The following is a 19996-nucleotide window of genomic DNA, read 5'->3' on the forward strand; positions in this document are numbered from 1 at the left end:
GTAAAAAAAAAAAAAAAATGTTCTTCTAAATCTGTCCATGTGAAATATTGGCTCAGTCTGGGTGTGTCTGTTTTCCAAGGTGACTTAGTTACAAAATCGGTTCCTTCTTTGCCAAATAAATGAAATGATACCTATCAATCATACACTTTTATCTACAGTATGAACGGCAATATCATACTTTCCACCAAAGAAACAATCTAGACAGTCATGAAAAAACTAAAGAATAAAAAGCTTACTACAAACACATTGATATATTCTCTGTCAAGTTATTACGTTTACTTTCATTGCTTGGATTATAGCCTTCGTTGGGCAGTATTGTATCATTTTATGAAATTTGCACAGCTGAGCATGGCAAAAAAAACTGATGAGGGAGGTCAGGACGGCCTGTCTCTAAGAAAAGATTACAAGTGAGCCTCGTTAGGAAAGTACATGTTGATTATAACTTAATTACCCCAATGTAATTTACAAGGGGAGCCCAGCAAGCAAGTTGTTATTTGCTTGCAATTAAAATGGAATTAGAGGTGACGAGCGAGGGATGTTCAGGAAGCGCTTGTACCATTAAGACTATCTTTTATAGGAAATGTCAGGGAGGGCAAAAGGCTGATCTCAAACTATGCTTCATCTGCTACGTGAATACATTTATTAACTCGGTGTCCGTCCATGATCAGTGCATAGACTGCAGCATGTTTCTCTAAAATCTAGGTCTTTGTTTTTGCCCAGAAAGTTTAGTGGCAAATTCAGTGCCTTCCTTCCTGTTACAACTGACAACCTTTTTTTATTAAACGGCCAAAGCTGTCCGTCTTTCTCCTGACAATAAAGTGGCAGTTTGAGTAGACCCTACTTAGGTTCACATCTGTGCTTTAGTTGCATTGTAGGTGCGGTGCATGTCTCGTTTGTTGCAACTTTTTAGCTAAAGACACGTTACATAGAGTGCAATGGTAACACATGTAAAATGCGCCTAAAACTGACAATGCGGGTACAAAGGACCACACCCACAACATGTTTTGAGAGGAGTGTGAGAGTTTTCCATTATGGACCTAGCTATATGCATTAGTAGTTGCCTGGCTTTTAATTCTGGCCTACTGGCTTTGATACTTTCTTAAATACTGACCTAAGCCAATTGTGCATATCAGGTAAGATTTGGTAAATTCCTTATCTGCATTTTGGACAGTCACTCTAAGTATTAAAGCAAGAAGGGCATTACAGTCAGGTAAGCATAATTTTCAGAAGGTGAGATCAAGAATGACAGCCCCTATGTGGTTTTTTTCATGACCATTGACAACCCTGTGCCTTGTTAAGGAGGTTTCAGGTCTTCCAAACAGAATGCCTACCGAACCAGTTCAATTGGACATTTAGAAAGTGACACAGCCATGTTAAGACTCATTTCACACCTCTACAGAATGCAAAACACATGTTAACTAATGAACCTATTCATTAGTTAACTATGTGTCGAACCAAGTGCCTATGAAAAATTATGGAACTCACAGCCCATGAAAATGCACAGAAAAATATACTCACTTTTCAAAACTGAGCACAGTGCATCACATAGATATGTGATGCACTGTGCTCAGTTTTGAAAAGTGAGTATATTTTTCTGTGCATTTTCATGGGCTGTGAGTTCCATAATTTTTATTGTAATACCGTGTTTCCCCGAAAATAAGACACTGTCTTATATTTTTTTGGCCTCAAAAAAAACACACTAGGTCTTATTTTTTAATTTTTTTTTAATGTACAACAATCCACACTTATTCATGTACAACAGTCTACATTTATTGATGTAAAAAAATATGGTGATTAGGCCAATCAGGGGTGCCGTACCTTTCCAAGAGCAATTTGCTAACCAATCGCTGGCCAGAATGAGCAAAGCGCACTTTCACTAGCGATTCCTCACAGGCGGAGCGCATTTGGTATGCATTTGGTATACTATGTGAGCCTGCGGTGGTGCTTACGCTGCCTTGCAATGTATGCAGAGGATATGAGCATGCTTGGGTTGTGACTGGCAAGTAGTGGCAGCTTCTAAGTGCTCGGCATTTGAAGTCACCTTGGAACAAGCTTTCCTGCATGTGCAGCAAGATTATGTTAGGACCTTCATTGGTCATAGATTCTATGGATCTACCATGGCTCAGTACAAGATTCCAGACGTCACATTTTATTGGTGTGTAGCCCTGGGGGGTTTTTTTTGGGGGGAGGGGCGGGCTACACTCCCCTCCCCCCATCTGCTAAACTGTTGGTAATTTGTTTGGAAATCCTGAACCTCAGCTAAATGGTAGCCTAAAACCAGAGTATACCTTTAAGCATAGTGCCTCCACCCAGCTGGTTGAGAAACCTTCGTCCCCAGCAGGGGCATCCCGAGGCCGGGTGTTGAGCGGAGACCAAGTGACACTCCGTGTGCGTGATGCCGTCATTGTGCACACGTGGTCATCTAATTGACGCCAACTTGGTGATGGACGCCGGCAGAGAGAGGAGGTCTCTCCTGACACAGTCGTCCCCTCTAAGAAGTCGAACCAAGTGCCCCCCCTCCCCCGCACCCCCCTTGTGACGCCACTGGTCCCCAGGTATATTACTCACAGAAGTAGTTTGTGCAGCAGTGAACATATTTTGAGTCCTTGGATGTCTTTTCACATATTAATTGTAGAATGATGAACTGAGTAGGTACATAGCGCTGGAATACCCAAAATAGTAATTTCTGCAAAGCTTTCACATCTTACATGGCATACAGTCCCTGGCACTTTCCAGACCTCTGTGTGCTGTGTTAGCTACAGAACGCTTTTCAGATCCAGAGCAGTGGGACAGCCTCTGTTGCGGCCCAGTCTCCAAAATGCTGTGGAAGCATTGGGAGCTAGTACTTTCATTAGTGCTGTTAAACATTCCTATCCCTATCCCTCTATTAATAATACTTCTTTACTACAGAACTGAAGCATGATGGGAGTGGGAGGGGTTACACCTGGTTGGCCAAGGTCTTTTTTATTTGCCAGTGTCCAGTTCCTGCTGAAGGTGGCAATATTACTTAATTGTCTCTAAGTAATTGATTCTTGTGTACCTTGACTTCAAGAAACAGAATTTTCTATAAGGGCAAAAATGCTGTTTTCTCTTTTACATATTTAGTTACAGAGAAACAAGCTTTTTAAAACATGAACTCATAATATTATCATGCCATATCATAATAGTATTAATAATATATTTTAGCCCAGGTTTCTTTTTCAACATAGAAAGAAAATACATCCACTTTAAAAGCGGCAAATAGCATAGATTGACTGGATCCAGAAATTAATGAATTTGTCGCCTTCTTTAATTCTTCATTACTCTATGCAGCATTTGACTCTCTGTTAAATTATGCTGTTGGCCATATACCATTGGCATTAAAACTAATCGGTATAAAAAATATCATGGTGAAAAATATATACTACATATTGCTCTGAATCAAATATATGTACTCATCATTTATTTTTAAAGCACTGATATCAGTACTGCTGTTGGGTTCTAGTGCTTTTCTAAGCTGTTCTTGCAAACATTAGTTCTACCTGCTGCTTTCAATTAATATATGTGCCTTATACACTTTAAAGGCTGCAGCAGGTTATAGCAGTAATGTGGATGACCAGCTATCTTGCTGGCTGCATAAAAGCTCTGCAGAGATTGCCCTTTTGTATTTGAGAGTTGGATGTGAGCCCAGCATAGTCTGACAGAGGCTGGAACATCTCCACCTCTGATATACACCACGCATAAACTGTATATGTGTGTACAGGCATGATTTAGTGAATCTATCACACACAGATGAACCATCGCTCTGTGAAACGGGTGGGGAGATGCCGTTGGGTGAGACTGGCCGGAGGACACAGAGGGAAAGTGCTGAGAGTAACAGACCCCGAGGATGAAGAGATAAAATATTTAGGAGAAAATCCTGGCGATTAAAGATGATAGTCTCTGTGGACAACAAAATCGCTGCACTGAGACAGACATAAGCACATTCTTTAGTATCACCTAAGAGCCTCAGGCAATAGTTGGGAGAACCAATAAATTGTTATCTAGCCTAGAGCCAGGGACAAATTTATAACTGATGCTGCCATAGGCTTTGCGAGGTATTATACCCTACATCACTGACTCTGACCGATGCATGCTGTGCTATATCTCCTGAGGAAGTACTCTGCTAAGAAAAGTTAACACAAAAAAATACCACAACATACTGTATAACCAGAATGCAGTGTCAGAAACGCATTCCTTGTTGTTCAGATTCTGTGTGTAGCCATCCCTCAACCTCTGCATGCTATAGCCAGGTGGGTAAAAAGAGGAGATGAAAAGCTCTGTTCCTATGATGCAGTAGTAGTTTTATCAGTTGTGCTTCATGTACTTTGCACTGCCATTTATTATAATGTAATGCAGAGGGTGGGCTCAGAGACAGTTTTCAGGAGTGTCAGGTCATAGACTATTATCTGCCATGTGTTTACTAAGGAAATTGGTTATATGTATGGATTTCAGCACGCCTTATTTCAAAGAAATGGTTTTCCCACTAGAATGAAGTTCTGCTTTACCCCAAGCTCAAGAGCAAGTGGCCAAGTGTCAGCCAAAGGTAAATGATGTGTGTAGTAATATATAGGTTTAGTAATATTGGATGGTATAGAGCAGGGATGTCCAAACTCCGGCCCTCCAGTTGTGTTGAAACTACAAATCCCATGATGCATCTCTCTCAGGGAGTCGTGTCTGTGAGAATCTTGCAATGTCTCATGGGATTTATAGTTCTACCACAGCTGGAGGGCCGGAGTTTGGACATCCCTGGTATAGAGGTATTTACCTAGTCTTTGAATTTGAGTTTTGAATGTGGATGCATATGCTTTAAATGTGCTCTAAAATGTCCTTTGTTTCTATAACTGTATGTTTCAAGCATTCCTGTACCTTTGTTGCAAAACTGATATGTCCTAAAGAAACTAGGTAGAGAAAATGGGCATTACCTTTTGTTATCTAGTTGGGAAGAGGGGCCAATAGGAACTTGCAGGAGTGGCAAGACCAGTGGTTTACACTACTAGAAAGTGTTGAATTTTGTAGATTCTGGGCTACAGTAGAAACAACTTAACACAGGCTCCAGGAAGTACACCCCTACTGCTGTCTGCTGACCCGGTCAGGGGATATCTGAAATCTGGATTTAGGGGATTACACAGAGCTCAAATTATGGTCAAGTAAATGAACTTTCTGATTCCATCAGTTGTGGTGTTCACTTTATAGTATTAGTAGCTCACTTATTGCTTTCCTGTGTTGCCTGAAATTGCTCTTTAAAGATGACATCTCTAAATTACCTAGAAACGTTTTCTCACTGGAAGAATTACTGTCTGCCTCCTGCTTCATTTCATTATGTTTATTAGTACAAATTGACTGTTTGTTTAAAACAAATCAGGTGTTACTAAGGATGTGAGCTTTCCCCAATATGACACATAATGATCTCTTATAATGCGGGAAAGAGCAGTTGGGAAGTTCATCTAACTTCTCAGTTGTTCTCTCTGTGCTGGAGTGTAAAGCTGTCCCACATATCAAAAAGAAAGCTGCAAATCAGATTCACCTTGCCTAGTCTCTGTTTAAAAGTTTATAGATTGCGTATTCACTGCACAACTTCTGAACAGGTCAGAAATGTCAGATACAGGACTTAAGCCTCTAAAAATCTACAATTTGATTTGGAACTAAAGTTCCCTTTTGGATAAAAATGCTAGGAGTTAGAGTTTTTGGTAAAGAAACATGCCAAATCTCTTTTGCCAAAATTATTTCCCACCAATTTTCTCTTCTAATGAACAGTGCATGGCAAATGCGCCATGCGGTGTACATCCCGACTCGTTCTGGTTATGCCAGGGATGATGTAACTTCTGTGCACATGTGACACAGGCTTTCATGGTTAGTGGGCTTCTGATGACCAAAGAAAAACAACACAGGACCCAAATGAACCTGTCAATGGTTTTTAATTGGTGAATTTGCCACAATGTTAAGTGTGCATGTACTACCATGAACTGCGTGTGATGTGGTTTTGTGACTTGTGTAGAATTGTGTATTTATATATTTTGACAAACCGCACCAGATTGCCCAAGAGGTAGTGTGAGAGTGTATCAACCACTTAGGCTGTGGCAGTTTTTTCTATAATAAAATGACTCCAGAGGGAGATGCTGTCTATCTTAGGTTCTGGAACCTGCCTAGGGGGTTAGGGTGGCCAACGCTGCATGGCAGGTATTTCACCTGCCTAGGAAAGCCACTAGTGGGTTTTTTGGTAAGATATTCCCTCGTCATCAGCATATCAGAACTGATTAAGCCAGAACCAGCAAAATATAAGCTTGGCTGGAGTGATGCAATGCAAGTTTTCACTGTTTTTTTAAGATCTCTAAGTTATGCCATCAGAAGTCCAGATAAAATGCAGGGCACATGTACAGTAATGCAAGAGAAATAGGTACTGGCCTGCAATTGAGCTGCTCTTTACCCATAGGGAGCTAAGTTAAAGGGTGACTTGATTTTATTGAGTAACTGCAAAAGCTCCTATTTCTAAAACACAGTTGATTTTTGTAATTAGATTGTTCTTTAAAATGCAGAGTGCAATGACATTGTTGAAGCTAATGACTTATTTTACTCAAGCATCAGTCAAATTGTGATAAGTTCTGTAATTGGTGATTTTGTCTTTTGATACCAACCTCTGTTCCAATATAAATCACTTGGTAATACTGTAGACTCTCATTCTGTAACTGTTTTCCTTTAAAGGGTAATGTTGGTAGTACAACACATCTACTGGTATGTTCTTAACCTCTCCGTTATGTCTAATTACCTTCTAATAATTTTTATTGTTGCATTGGCCTTCTAGCCCTGTCTACTTTTTAAAATTTTGATAGTTGCCATAAGTGAGCATTACACATATGCAACCATTTTGCAGGTAAAGTGGCTTTTATAAATACCCTAATCTGATTGTAATTGCCAGTCTTTCATAGTACAGCAAAGCCCACTGCATTCTTATGTGGGGTGGAGTGAATATAGGGTGTATCTTGGCCTGCCTGGATGATTATGATATCATTAAATCTGACCATGATCACATTTTATGATTGCAAATTTGCAATTCAATTGGTCTACTGTAAACATGTTCCAGTGGTTGAATGAATAGTAAATAGCACTGTGTAAACCATTAATTTATAATGTTCTGGCTACAGCATATTATTCTCCAGATTTGGGACTTACTTTAAAGTCAAAAAATTCATGCTTCCAGACTAATGTCAGGATCCCTAATGTCAGTCATGAACTAGGAACTTTGGTGACTTCCAGTTATACAGCGACTTTGTATTTTAAAGTTTTGCAGATACTTGGTTAGTTTAGAGCTTAGTTCAGCTTTATATCGCACATTTCCACTAGGTGGAGCACCAGCACACTCCTATTGACATGATTCTACATTTTACACTGTAGCACACATTTGTATGCACTGCTGTACCTTCAGCTTCACACACAAGTACCACAGTTGACCAGAGTGAGATAGTAAAGCATACTGGTCTTCCCTGAAAAGAGATGCTTTGTTGTAGGCAGAATAATTTAGTCATTTCCTACTTCAGAAGCAATCAGCTTCTGAGTCTTTAGGGCTTATTTTAAATGCAAAATCAAGAATATGCAGTGAGCCATAGCAGCCTGTTAAGAGATGGAGAGAGAGAGATATGGCTGCAACCTAGTTTAATATATATGTGTGTGTGTGTGTGTGTGTGTGTGTGTGTGTGTGTGTGTGAATTAAACTAGGTTTCAGCCACGCTTTGAGCCTCATCTATCTAGTCTCCTGAAACAAAACCAGTCTGTGTTTTCAGTTAACAACCAATAAAATTGTCGTTTTTCAAGACCTGATTGCTGTGGGTCAACACAAGAAAGGTCTTTATTCACTTTGATGAATAAGTATTTTGAACACAGGTGTCATGTGTTATTTCCCTAAAGGGGCACCTGCATGCTTGATTCAAGTAGAAGGCAGTGAGAATTGTATATGGACCTCGCAGCAAATGGAGCAAATGTGGCTTCCGTTCACAAATTGTCCAGTGACACACAATCGATGGAGAAGTGGGAACATCCTGAGCAATCAGAGATTCTTTTAACATGTTCAGGGATGTCCAGTGTCACTCAGATGTTAACCTCTACATGACTAGATTGTTAAAAGCTATTGTTAAATATGTTGGAATGCTTGTAGTTTGTGTGTCTTGTGTAACGATGTATAGTAGAGTTATTTAGGTTTACTGCATGTCAGAATAAAAGAGACCTAGATAAAGACATATTTAGGTTTGCTAGAATGGGAGAAACAGATTTTAATACCTCCCTTAAACGATAAAGTAATTAGCAGTGTCTTAATAAATGAATGTCCTCATCCTCAATACATTTTTTTTTTTTTTGCCAGTAGTCCAGACCCAGATCTTCTGGCATCTGGATATAACATCCATGCTAAGAGTTTTTGTCCAACAGCTGTCAGAGAAAAGCTCACAGTTAGCATTTTAGTGCACAGAATGCATTCTGTTGATAGGAGCATGGAGACAGTGTCAGAGTGCTCCCGCTTTCTTAGCTTGTTGGTAATTCAGAGAGCACTGCTGTACAGAGAGGAATACGGTAATGCAGGATTGCACTGGTGCACAAATAGAGATGCCTGTGTGCAGCAGAGACAGCGAAAGAGGGACATATGATATACCAATTCTCAGTGCAACTTAGGAGGACTGACCCTCACGTCGGATTACTCCCCCGCAGGCAAGCTGTACCCTGGTTCTTTGTACATATCTTTAAGTGCTTTTTCCTGTCTCGATTGTGAAAAGGCAGATCTCTGAGCGCTGTCTGTCTGTCTGGTCCACATATCTTGTTTCGTAATAGCTCTGCATCTGCCAGTGCTGAGGACTTGATGCCGAAGGAGCTGTCCGCAGTGCTGAACTTACCCAGCCCATGTCTGTCCTGGATTCCAAAGTTTCTTGGATGTGGAGAGCTGTGTGTTATCTGGATAAAAGCTAATGGTTTCTTATGGCGCTTTCTCTTGTGTTTGGAGATTGAGTACACAAATCCAGGCACAAGAAATTCTTGTCCTGAATGAATCAGCCCTAGAGCACAGATATCTTTGCCAAGTTTTCAGCTTTGTAACCAGTGCTGTCATCAAAAAAGTGGCAGATTGAACATCTTTTCCCACGTTTTCCTCATATTTTTTTTTTTTTTTAAGTTAGACACTAAAGACGATTTTAAAGGACTAACTATCAAGTGTTCTTCGTTCTGGTCAGTATAGCATTTCCTTAATGTAATATTAACTCTGTAGAAAGATTCAACGCTAAGAGAAGTCAAGGATCACGTTGATTTCTCACTCCTAACATACAGATTCATCATCCTGTGCTCTTTAGTCCCCTATGCCTGGAAAGCATCTTAAAAAGTGTCGGCAAATGAAAAGGAGACGCTGCAATGAAGAAAAACAACGCAATGATCTTGGCAGGACCGGGGTAATCATTCCAGAAGGTTTATTTGTTGCACACCTGCTCTGAACATTTAGAGTTGGCAGAGGAAATAGAAGATGTTTCAAAACCTTTACTTTTTTCTTTAAATGCCTTTCACTGTCATGGCAATCTGGCTTCCCTGGGAAGGAGAGACATCTTTCCCTTTCTGAAGTGTGTGGGAGACAACTAGTTGCTTATGTATTATCGTGCAAGCACTTAAGGATTTCTTCTGTCGAATGAGGAAAGTAATGTACTCACATTAATCTGAAGATCAAGGATACAGGGGAATCACTAATCCTTTTTTTTTTTTTCCCTTGAGCAATGACATAACATAAGGATCATAAGCTATATATAAAAACAAAGACATACGTGTTTTTTAGACAAATAGAGGGACTTTGTGATATTCTCAAACGGCCATGCTTATTTTTCCCAGGGTATAACAACTAGCCTGCTTCTTGCTGGGCAATCTTATTTCGGCTATCATTCTGGGCATTGCACTGACTGAATGAATGTGGGGGTGGTGGTACCCAGCTGTTCTGCAGATGCCCAGAGTGAGATGCCCCCCTGCTGGTGAGTCCCTGGGGGTGTGTCATGACTCGAGAAGAGAGGAGCCGGGCTCCAGCTGGCAGCTGCCCCTCAGGTGTGACCAGAAGAAATGCCCAGGTGGTGCCCCCCACGTGCTATGCCAGTACAAAGCAACGCCGTGCCTTAAAGCTACCCATTCTGGAGCACACCAAGCTGCATGGCCTGAGATACATATGCTCACCAAGGTTGGCATTTCAACGACGTGCATTTTGGTTTCTTGCCTTCTTCACATCACTGGGACTCTTACTGTCTTGGTCATCCAACAGGTTGCTCTACTGGTTGTCTTTTCCATCACACACCCGAGTGCAGCTGGAATGGAGCAAGGAGCTGGCTTTTCCAGCTGTTACCGTTTGCAACAACAACCCTGTGCGATTTCACAAGCTCAGCAAAAGCGATCTGTACTTTGCAGGTTACTGGCTGGGGCTATTGTTGGCCAACCGTACAGCTCGACCCCTGCTGGCAGAGCTGCTGCCCGACGACAAACACAAATGGTTCCACAAACTTGCAGATTTCCGGCTTTTCCTGCCACCTCGGGACTTTGATGGGATCAGTGCCGGGTTCATGGACAGACTGGGTCACCAGCTGGAGGACATGCTGCTTTCTTGCCGGTATCGTGGTGAAGCGTGTGGCCCACACAATTTCTCCACAGTAAGTCTCTTCTTTAACCTTATTTTTTAAGTTCTACTTAGTGCTTTGTTTTTTGCTGTACTTAATCTCTTCTTGTATGACACATGTATCTGTTCAAATGAATCATCAGTTTCTTGACAGTATATAAATAGAATTGTTTAATTCTCCTAACTATGTGTGAGCAGAGGTTTATTTTTTATTTTTAATGTATTAGGGTAGTTTATAAAATTAGGACAATGTAAAGATTGGGTTATTGTAAAACTTTCAAAAAACATCTATTTTTCTTATCCTAGAGATGATGTGTAAAAAAATAATTATTACATACTAATTGCATAATTCTTAATGTTTAAGAAATACTAAATGTCAGGGAAAAAGGATATTGTGCAGAAACATGTCACTCATTTTATTTTGCTTTTTAAACATTCATATGTTTGCTTTTTTTTTGGCTAACCGTGTGTTTGCAGGTTTTACTGTGTTTACTCTAATTGCTCATTTTTTATGTCACTATATGCTTCAGCTTTTCTTTGAGTTTCTTGTACATTCTCGCCCATAGTACTGAATAAAACAGTGTCTAGTAAACAAATGTAGGTTCTAATTATGGAAGAGCAAATAAAAATCTGCAACATTGTCTGAATACCCAATGAGTTCTCTTTTCCGTAATGAACATTAGTGAGAAACAAGTTTAGCCTACGGTATGTCTAAGAATACCCCTCTAAAAAAAAATGTATTGTGGGCTCCTAGATGTGAGAAGACAACAGACTAATGTAATGTAACTCTGGATAGCACCTTCAAACACACTAATTAGCTCTCAGCATGAAAATAGGCACATATGGAGTATGAGAGACATTTGCAAGTATGTGTTACATGATAATACTATAGATTGAATAATGCAAAAAGAAGTTAAATGACTCCAGTGTAACATAAAAAACATCTTGTGTTTAACATGTAGGAGGTGCTGACTTCATTAAGCATACATCATTATCTGCTCTTCCATGCAATAGGATACCAGTGATTAATTATGTGTCTGACTCCCTGACAAATCTTGTCTGCACCCACCCACTCCAACACATAATGCTGATTAATTGTGCATTTTACATAGAACAGGATGGAGAACTCTCCTTTTCCAGCATATTGTCTAAGGTTTTTTTTCCTGGTTCAGTTATGCTCAGTTATGGTGGTAAGGATAACTGTCCTCGCTTAGGGTTTGTAGCCACTCCCAGGTTTGCAAAACACTATAAATCCTAAACGTCCACTTTTACTGCTCCTAGGGTACTGAATCACTGGGCCTTGTCAATATTTATGTGATTTGGGAGCTTTCCAGTGACTATGTGACTGGAGGTCATCAGGCTTTTCCTTATAGCAACATTACTGGGGCTGCCGGATGCAAATAAGAAGGCCCCACAATGATGTGCATTTAGGACTGGCTGAGCAGGCATGTTCCCAGTAATTGGAAGTTATGTTTTATGTATTGTACCACAAAAAAGGATAACAGTTGCTATAATAGTTACTTGTAGCACAAGCCTCCTCCTAAAAGTTTGCTGCTATTCTAGTCTTTCCCCCTACAAAATGTATTTACATTTAAAATCCACCTCATTTTTCTAGGGCATAGGACCTTTGGATAACAGCCTTAAAAATACATATAAAAATGGTCAATAATATGTGTCAGAAAGCAAACATGGAGTCAGTACAGTAAAGAATACTCTGTCCCATGGTTGACCCACAGTATGTATTAAAAAATACTTGTGAAGCCAAGGAAGGATCACCAACACTTCCTAGTCCCTAGCCACCTAGGTTGTCCAGCTGCATCATGGTAGATTAATATTATCAAGCTCACTCCCTCTTAAACTCTCCAGCCCTGGATTGACTGGATCAATATAGAAAAATGACACCAATCTTCCAAAATGCACCTGGACAGCTTAAGCAGTGTATGACAGAGTTTGGGGTCTCCAATTATTACATTTTGTTTCTTTATTCATGTATTTTTTCTTTGCTTTTTTTTATTATGTTGCGGGGGCATCCGTTGGTGTAAGTGTTGTTTTCTTTAAGACTTTATGTCCACTTGAAGCAAGAAGGTACAAACCTAATTTAGTTCACAGTTGTATAAATAGGACCCTTGGTATTGGTCATGATGTGTCTTTTTTTTTTAGCAAGAAAAACAATGACAATTTATAGCACACATCAATGCAATAAGAATTCTATAAACAAACATACCTATGATTCGTCCCATCACGTGGTGTCACAGACAAGTCAGTATTGGAGTTTGGTATTATATAATAAAAGCAAGGCGGATCCTGAACAGCCATCTATTATGTGATTGACAGCATCTAAATTATCAGAACTTTTTATTTTTGTACTTTGATCTGTTGTATCATGCTTTTCAGAAGAGGCTATTGATCTCCATTCCTGCAGACTAACACTACACCACAGTAGCTGATTACTTATAAAGAATATCAATTTCATACCATGTAGTCTTGCAAGACAACAAAAGGCTGCAATTTCCAGTACAAACATTGGAATATAGAGATTACCTAGAAACTATAACATTGCTGCAGAGAACTTCTGTAGTTGTAGGCTGAAGAAGTATTATCTTTGTCCTGAGACTGTCAGGTGCTGTCTGTGTTGTAGACACCTCGTTTAATAGAGTGCATGGTGTAAATTTATGTTTATTACTATCAAAACAAATTGGCAAACACTATTAACTAGGGATGCACCAAAATTGGTACTATGGCCAAAATGTGGATAGTACAAAAATGCAGTGCGTCCCTAGCTTCTTTCCTCCCCGCTTGGTGCCAGCTGCAAGCTTCGGTCTTTGTCCCCTCAGATCCTCGCTACTCTCCCCCACCTGTGTTGACAGAGGCAGCAGAGATTGGAGGGGACACAGAGCTGATCCAGCTTCTGGCGCCCAGCAAGGAGGAGAGAAGCTGTCAAAAGGCAAAGCAGGGCATTGGGAGCGGAGAGAGCTGTCAGGAGGCTGAGTGGGGTGGTGTAGGAGGAAAGCTCAGCTCCTTTTACAGGCAGAGCAGTCAGGATGGAGAGCAGATCACAAACTCAGCGATTAGTACTGATCACTGAGTGTTTTTAAATAACAGAACATCGTAAGCTATGCCCCCAATTATACATCACTTCCTGTTCATTTATGAATGGGGACATAATAAATATTATCTGCTCACTTTATGAATGAGTGGGAAAAAATTAAATTAAAGATGGCAGGATGGTTTAGTTTTTAACAAAAGAAATGAAGATCATGAAGACATTTCTTAACACTTAATGTATATTTAATGTAAGCAATACATGTACGCATGTCTGTATTTACATTAGCTTCCTTTAAAGTGATATTAAACCATTGCTTTTTTTTAATAGGAGGAGGTCCACACTTGCATTAATCAAACATTTTTTTTGTTAAAAGTTGCTTTTCTCCTCCTCCTGCAGCTGGTCTCCAAACTGCTGAGGAGACACCCATGTGCGCGCGCGTTCATGTCTGTTACCCACACCTAGCTGTGTGCATCCACAGACACACATGGCACACAGCAAGCCACATGCCCCTGCTCCGTCCAACACTCCTAGCAACAATTTGATGGCAGTAGGAACCCATCACCCCACTGCCCTCAGTATCCTCCCCCACAACCATGAAGTTCAAGCAAAACGTTTTTTACAAAAGTTCCCAAGTATGAACAAGTCAAGCTATCTGACTATAAACAAGTCACTCAGCTTATAGAGTTAAAGGATAAGTGTATTTTAGTACATGTGTACTTCCTGTCTTCAGCAGCCCCACAAATATTACACTTACCTGCCCCAGTTCCTCTGCACTGAGCAATTCACTGGGAGCTTTTTTCCCATATTAGGACTCAATTAGGATTGACAAGGAGAATTTGGAGGTAGTGCTTCTGGGGAAAGGAAAACCTATTTAAAGGAAAATTTTAAATGGTGTTTAATATTTTTAAGCATGATAATAGTCTCCATCTGGACCCAGCTTGTCATAAAGGCTCCATAGTTGCTACTATGAAGGTAATTAATGCCCCTGGATTATTTTGTGATCTGCACTGTGCAGTCAGCTTGGAGTCAAATAACCTTGTCAGACATTGGGACTCATTGAGGAACAGGGGTAGGTAAATGAAGCAGCGTGGGCCCTGGGGCTGGGAACTAAAAATAGTTATCTGTTGAGCAAAATAATAGTCCACATCTGGAATCCTCTTGTAACACAGACAACCCAGCTGCTACAATGGAGATAATTCACACCCCTGGATGCTCTTGGGATCTTATGGAATTTCCAGCTTACTGGAAAATCCTCTCCCTTAACCTTTTATATCACATGCTTATCTCAACCCATGTTTAGTTAAGTCTCTTTGCTTGAAGGAATCTTGCCACCTTTGACAACTGTGTGCTTTCCCTAGAATCTCAGCTTTTGTGGAATCCTTAAGGCCTGGCGGAAATAGGAAATTCTGAGCAAACTCCTTAGTTCTTTGCTCTGTTTTTTTTAATATAAATATATAGAGATGTTGAATATGTGAAATCCAGAAAATCTCTGTACAAATGAACAAAAAGAAATATTGAAACGGGCTTTATACATATTCACGAGACCGGTAAAGTTTGCGAGTCTAGGCTACAAGAAATCTATGTGACGTGGAAGGCTTTGTAAACTCCTAAATATTTATTAGAAGTCACTTTATTTTATGAGAGTGTTTTGCAGCTTTCAGTATACACCTAATTTCTGAGTCAGTAAACATGACCCGGGCCAGGCAGACACTGTACATCATAGGGAGATCTTACATGCACTGCTCCCTCCACCTACTGAGGGAGCCAGGCAGATGGAGGGGGGAAGGATGAAAACAAGTGGGCTAAGCAATAAATCTAATTAGCAAGATTGCATTAAGCAGGTAGTGAAGACACAGCCGTAAGGGGGCATTTGGTGGGAACAGCAGGTGGGAATCATGTTAATGTAATATAAGAGGCTGCTTACTGAATCTTTCTGACAGACACTGCAGGCTGTGTTGGATTTCAAGCCCCAAACCCACCTTGATCACACAAAGCTTGGTGTATCTAAACAGCTGGATTCGAGCTAAGGTTGATCTGCTGTGAAAAGTTTGATATCAGAGTTATGCTTATATTTATGTTTATATATTTGCCAGAACGTAAGAAAATCTCATTAAATACATTATGCGTAGATGTACATATCTGTCAGTACAGCGGAAAGATATCCTGTAAACTTCAATTGATGGTATACCCCTTCAAGCACAAGTAGTTTGAAAGCTCTGAGTAACAAGTTATGTTACAGTAGATCCACCCACCCCCAAAGAATAAATATGGGTGTTATTTGTCGACCAGTACATTTGATTTGGACAGGTATGAAGAAGAATCATCTTCCCTTAGGGTGCACAAGACCTGCTGCAACATTGGACTCAAGTCATGAACATGCATATAGTGCAACATTTTATGTAGGTGCAAGAATAACAGTTCACATGGGTCAGAGCATATGATAACAAGCAACCTACACCTGGGGATTTATTTATAAAACTTCTACCTCGCATACAGCCGGGCGGATGCCGTTTTCACGGCACTAGCACCCCTAGACGGCGCCCACAGGTATAGGAATTTCCTATACTCATCAGTGCCATCTAGTAGTGCTAGCGCTGTGCCAGCAGCATCCACTAAATGAAGCCGCTAATGTCTGTGGCTTCTTTTTGGCTATAAAACAGAAATGTATTTCTAAAATAAGGCAGTGCAGAGGGGGGTGGTAATGTTTATAAAGTAAAGTAACCTATTGCAATCAGGCTTATTTCAGTGTATTATAAGGAGATCAGTGAACAATGCTTTCAAGTCATTTTCTGTTTTTGGTTTCTGCACTTGTCCCATCATTTATTTTTGAAAAAAAAACAACCAATGTGAATACTTATTGGGTGTGCACCAGCAACTTGTATAGATTTTAGTGGGACAGTACCAATCCTTGAAGGCAGTGGGGTTTGCCAAAAAGAGACATGACACCTCTGGAAGCCAAAATTGCATATGAATTTCAGTGACATTCCCAATCACTGTCTTATATCACTATAAGTCAGTAGGAGAATTTGGACTCTCCATCCTATAGGGATGGCATGAGACATTGTAACTAATTTACTAAAGGAGTAAAGCATGTTCACTATGCAATGTGAATTTTCAGGGTGAAAGGGGATTTTTATTTGCCTTAGTGAATTCCCTTTACAAGAATACACAATCACATGCACAGAAAGAAAAAAAAATATATATATATTTTTTTGATTGGACGAAAGAAGTCAGCACAGGTTCAAATCATTCACCAAGCTAAGTAACAATTTCCTTGCAAAGTGAACATGCTTTACACTGTTAGTAAATCAGCCACGTCATCTTAACCTTGCATCTTTGCCCAAGTGGTAGAAGGGGCATTGTACTTACTACAACAGGTATAGGAATGTTTGAAATGGACTTTATTATAGTCTCCCAAAATTCTGATGGGTTTTCTTTCCAAAAGCTCCAGTTCTAAATGTTTGCAGTTAATCTACAGAGTTAAAAAGACAAACGCATATAACATTCCACATAAGTATTTGCAAATGCCGCCAGCTGCTTTTTAGGGCTCGAGTTGCAAAACAAATGAAGGGACCAGCGCATTTTGTAAATAACACTGCGGTGTGAGGTAAAGATTAGGGATTAGCATTGATTAGATTAGCAGCCACTAATTGCTACCTTCAATGACTATAACATTTACAAAGTGATAAAAGACCATTTATAAATAAACGTGGTATAGCATTTTCAGGTCATTATGCCAAGAAGGAAGTTGCAATTGTGGAAGTGTAGTATTATAATGACCTTTATAAAAAATATCCCACCATCAGTAAATACACTGTAATATGCATTATGGGTAAGTAGCCTACCTTACGCATACACAGCAGGCTCAGTGTAAAGTAGATTTAACCCTTTTGCTGCCATATATTGGGGGTTTTTTTTTACACATTAAAATGCACATTTTAGGCCTACAGATTAGTTAAAACCCATAAAAACATTATATATTTTCTGAAAGTAGAGACTAAATTGCCAGTTACAATTTTTTGTTTCACACAATATTTGCGCAACTGTTTATCAAACCCAAATGATGCTATGGCAGCCAGGAGTGTATTTAAAAACCTGTGCTCCCGCCACCATATGGCAGCAACAGCAAAAGGATTAAACCCAGGAACCAAATATAATATAATATATTGCAGCTTACCCATTCTTAGATGTGGTGGCTGCATTTGTTTTAATTTTTGGGGCTAAGTACAGAACATGCTTGATGATCTTGCCAGAAATAGTGTCTTTGCCACTTCCTGTGAGCTGAACCAAAAGCTGTTCTCTTTCTTCTGTAAACTACTAATCCCCCATGTAATGGAGATAAACACAGCAAGATATGTTTGAAGTCCAGCTTAGTGACTGCCATAGTTCCTTCCATAGATACCGTGGAGAGAGCTCAGCCACTCTAGGACGAGAACTGTTTGTCACCAAATTTCCAGGTAAAACTAAAGGGAAAGAAGCAAGAAAAATAACTAGTACAACCTCTGCAGCTAAGGACTGGTAAGCTGCAATATGTTACATTTTTGTTTTCTAGTTTATATGCAGCTCAAAGAAGATTTGAACTGGATGACATTTAATTTGCTAATCATCAGCATTGCAGTGACAGGAGAGTTATATACTATCTTCCTTGCAGGGAATACTTTGGTTTACATTTTCCTTTAGCAACAGAATCTTTACTAAAGCTGGCCATATATTGTCATATTTTCTTTGTTCAACCTGCGGGCTAAGTGAAGAAAATATTTACAGATTCCTCCATCAACAAATGTTGATAGAAGAATCTCCCGCTGGTTGAATTGTATTTATTCATTGGCTGCCGACTCGATTCGTTCGATCAAAGATTTTCCAACCGGCTCCTTCGATCAGCTGAGGGGCACCCACTGTGCGAAATGTGTTTAGTATTTGGCCAGCTTAAGTTAAGTATAGGAGCTACCATTGTTGACTGAAGCGCGAAGATTAGGACCTCTGACTTTTCTAATCTGCATGCCTGTTGTTTCAGGTCAGCATAACTTGGTCCATATCTTTAGCGTATCACAAACTTCACAGGTTGCATGCTTGTTCTGGTTGAGTAATAATTTAGTCACTGCATGCATTGTTCATAATTATGAATAATAATGAAACCATTCTAAATAATAATCAATACCAATGGCAATATTGTGATTCTACTTAGGATTCTACATTTATTTACCAAGCAATTATTACCATCTACAAACAGCTTAGCCCTTTAGCCTTCCAGACTTGTTATACATACCTTAAACTGAAGCTGAATATTACATAGTAAGTGTCAATGTGTTAACAGGCCACATGTGTAAAAAAAAAAAAAAACATGAAAAAATTCTGCACTGAAAATGCATGCTAATTTTTTAAACATTTCACTCATTCTTTGTATTACATTTTTTTTTTTTAGCTTTATCAGGAAGCATAATGAAAGCTGCAGTTTAGCAACAGCTCTAGTGTTCCTCTGCTTCATCCAACTGCAGTTTCGAGGACTGTGCTCTTTTGCCAGCTTTTCTCTCGGGTAAATACTTACTTTTCTGCTTTGTTTAATCACCGAGATGGCGGGACACACATCTCCTTACATTAAAATTAATTGCCCTGTTTTCTTGTGCCTGTCTACATCCGTTTAAAACTGGATGGAGGATTCACGGCATTAATGATGATGTGTTAACAAGCAGTGGATTTTTTTTATTATTTCTACGCTTGCGTGCCCAGCAAGATCAGAGCAGAAATTCCAATGAATCCCACACTGCCCTGTCTACCTCTGATCTCTCCACAATTGCTTTATTTTCCCAGTTTTCAGGGATAGAATGTGGATTTGAAATGTTTTGGGGGTTTTTTCCCTACACATTTATATATGTGATATTTTATGTATGCAAATGCACGCGTACAGTATTAAAAAGGAAGTCAAAGGGAAAGCATTCACTGTAATGCTGATGCTATCCAACAAACACTACAACTGTACCAAGGTGTGAAATACTACTCTGTTTATTGTAATTAGAGTTTTCTGTCATCCATTGCAGTCAGGATACTCAGAGAAGGGGGTTGACTGCTTTATGAAGACTGTGTCTTGGTATCACCATGCAGATTGAAACCCCCAAGGAAATCTGAATGTTTGCATGTCTTAAATATGATAGGCTTTCTGTAGTTGAAAGACAGCAAGGAGTATGCAGTGATTGTTTTTTGGGAATATCCCTCATGCATTGCAAACAGGTAGGCAAAAAAGGTCCTAGAATCTCAAGTTTTTCTATAAATGGGTGTAGGGTGGTGGTGGTGGTGGGGAGGTACAACACAGTTATGTGTGC

At 39.8% G+C, this 19996-nt stretch overlaps 1 protein-coding gene across 2 annotated transcripts in view; it reads left to right on the top strand.

The window, feature by feature from the left end:
• LOC108790551 (acid-sensing ion channel 2) overlaps positions 1–19996 on the top strand; it is a 434952-nt gene that overhangs the window by 174335 nt on the left and 240621 nt on the right. Inside the window, exon 1 of one of the 2 annotated variants that reach the window (XM_018560837.1) lies at positions 9835–10667. The exons of the other annotated variant lie outside the window; for it this stretch is intronic. Within the exon in view, the coding sequence (XP_018416339.1) occupies positions 10026–10667 (642 nt within the window). The 5' untranslated portion in view covers positions 9835–10025. Of the gene's footprint in view, positions 1–9834; positions 10668–19996 lie in introns of those variants that run through there. 2 annotated transcript variants of the gene reach the window in all.

This window comes from Nanorana parkeri, unplaced genomic scaffold (assembly GCF_000935625.1).
Source record: "Nanorana parkeri isolate BGI_ZX_2015 unplaced genomic scaffold, ASM93562v1 scaffold480, whole genome shotgun sequence".
Lineage (NCBI taxonomy): Eukaryota > Metazoa > Chordata > Amphibia > Anura > Dicroglossidae > Nanorana > Nanorana parkeri.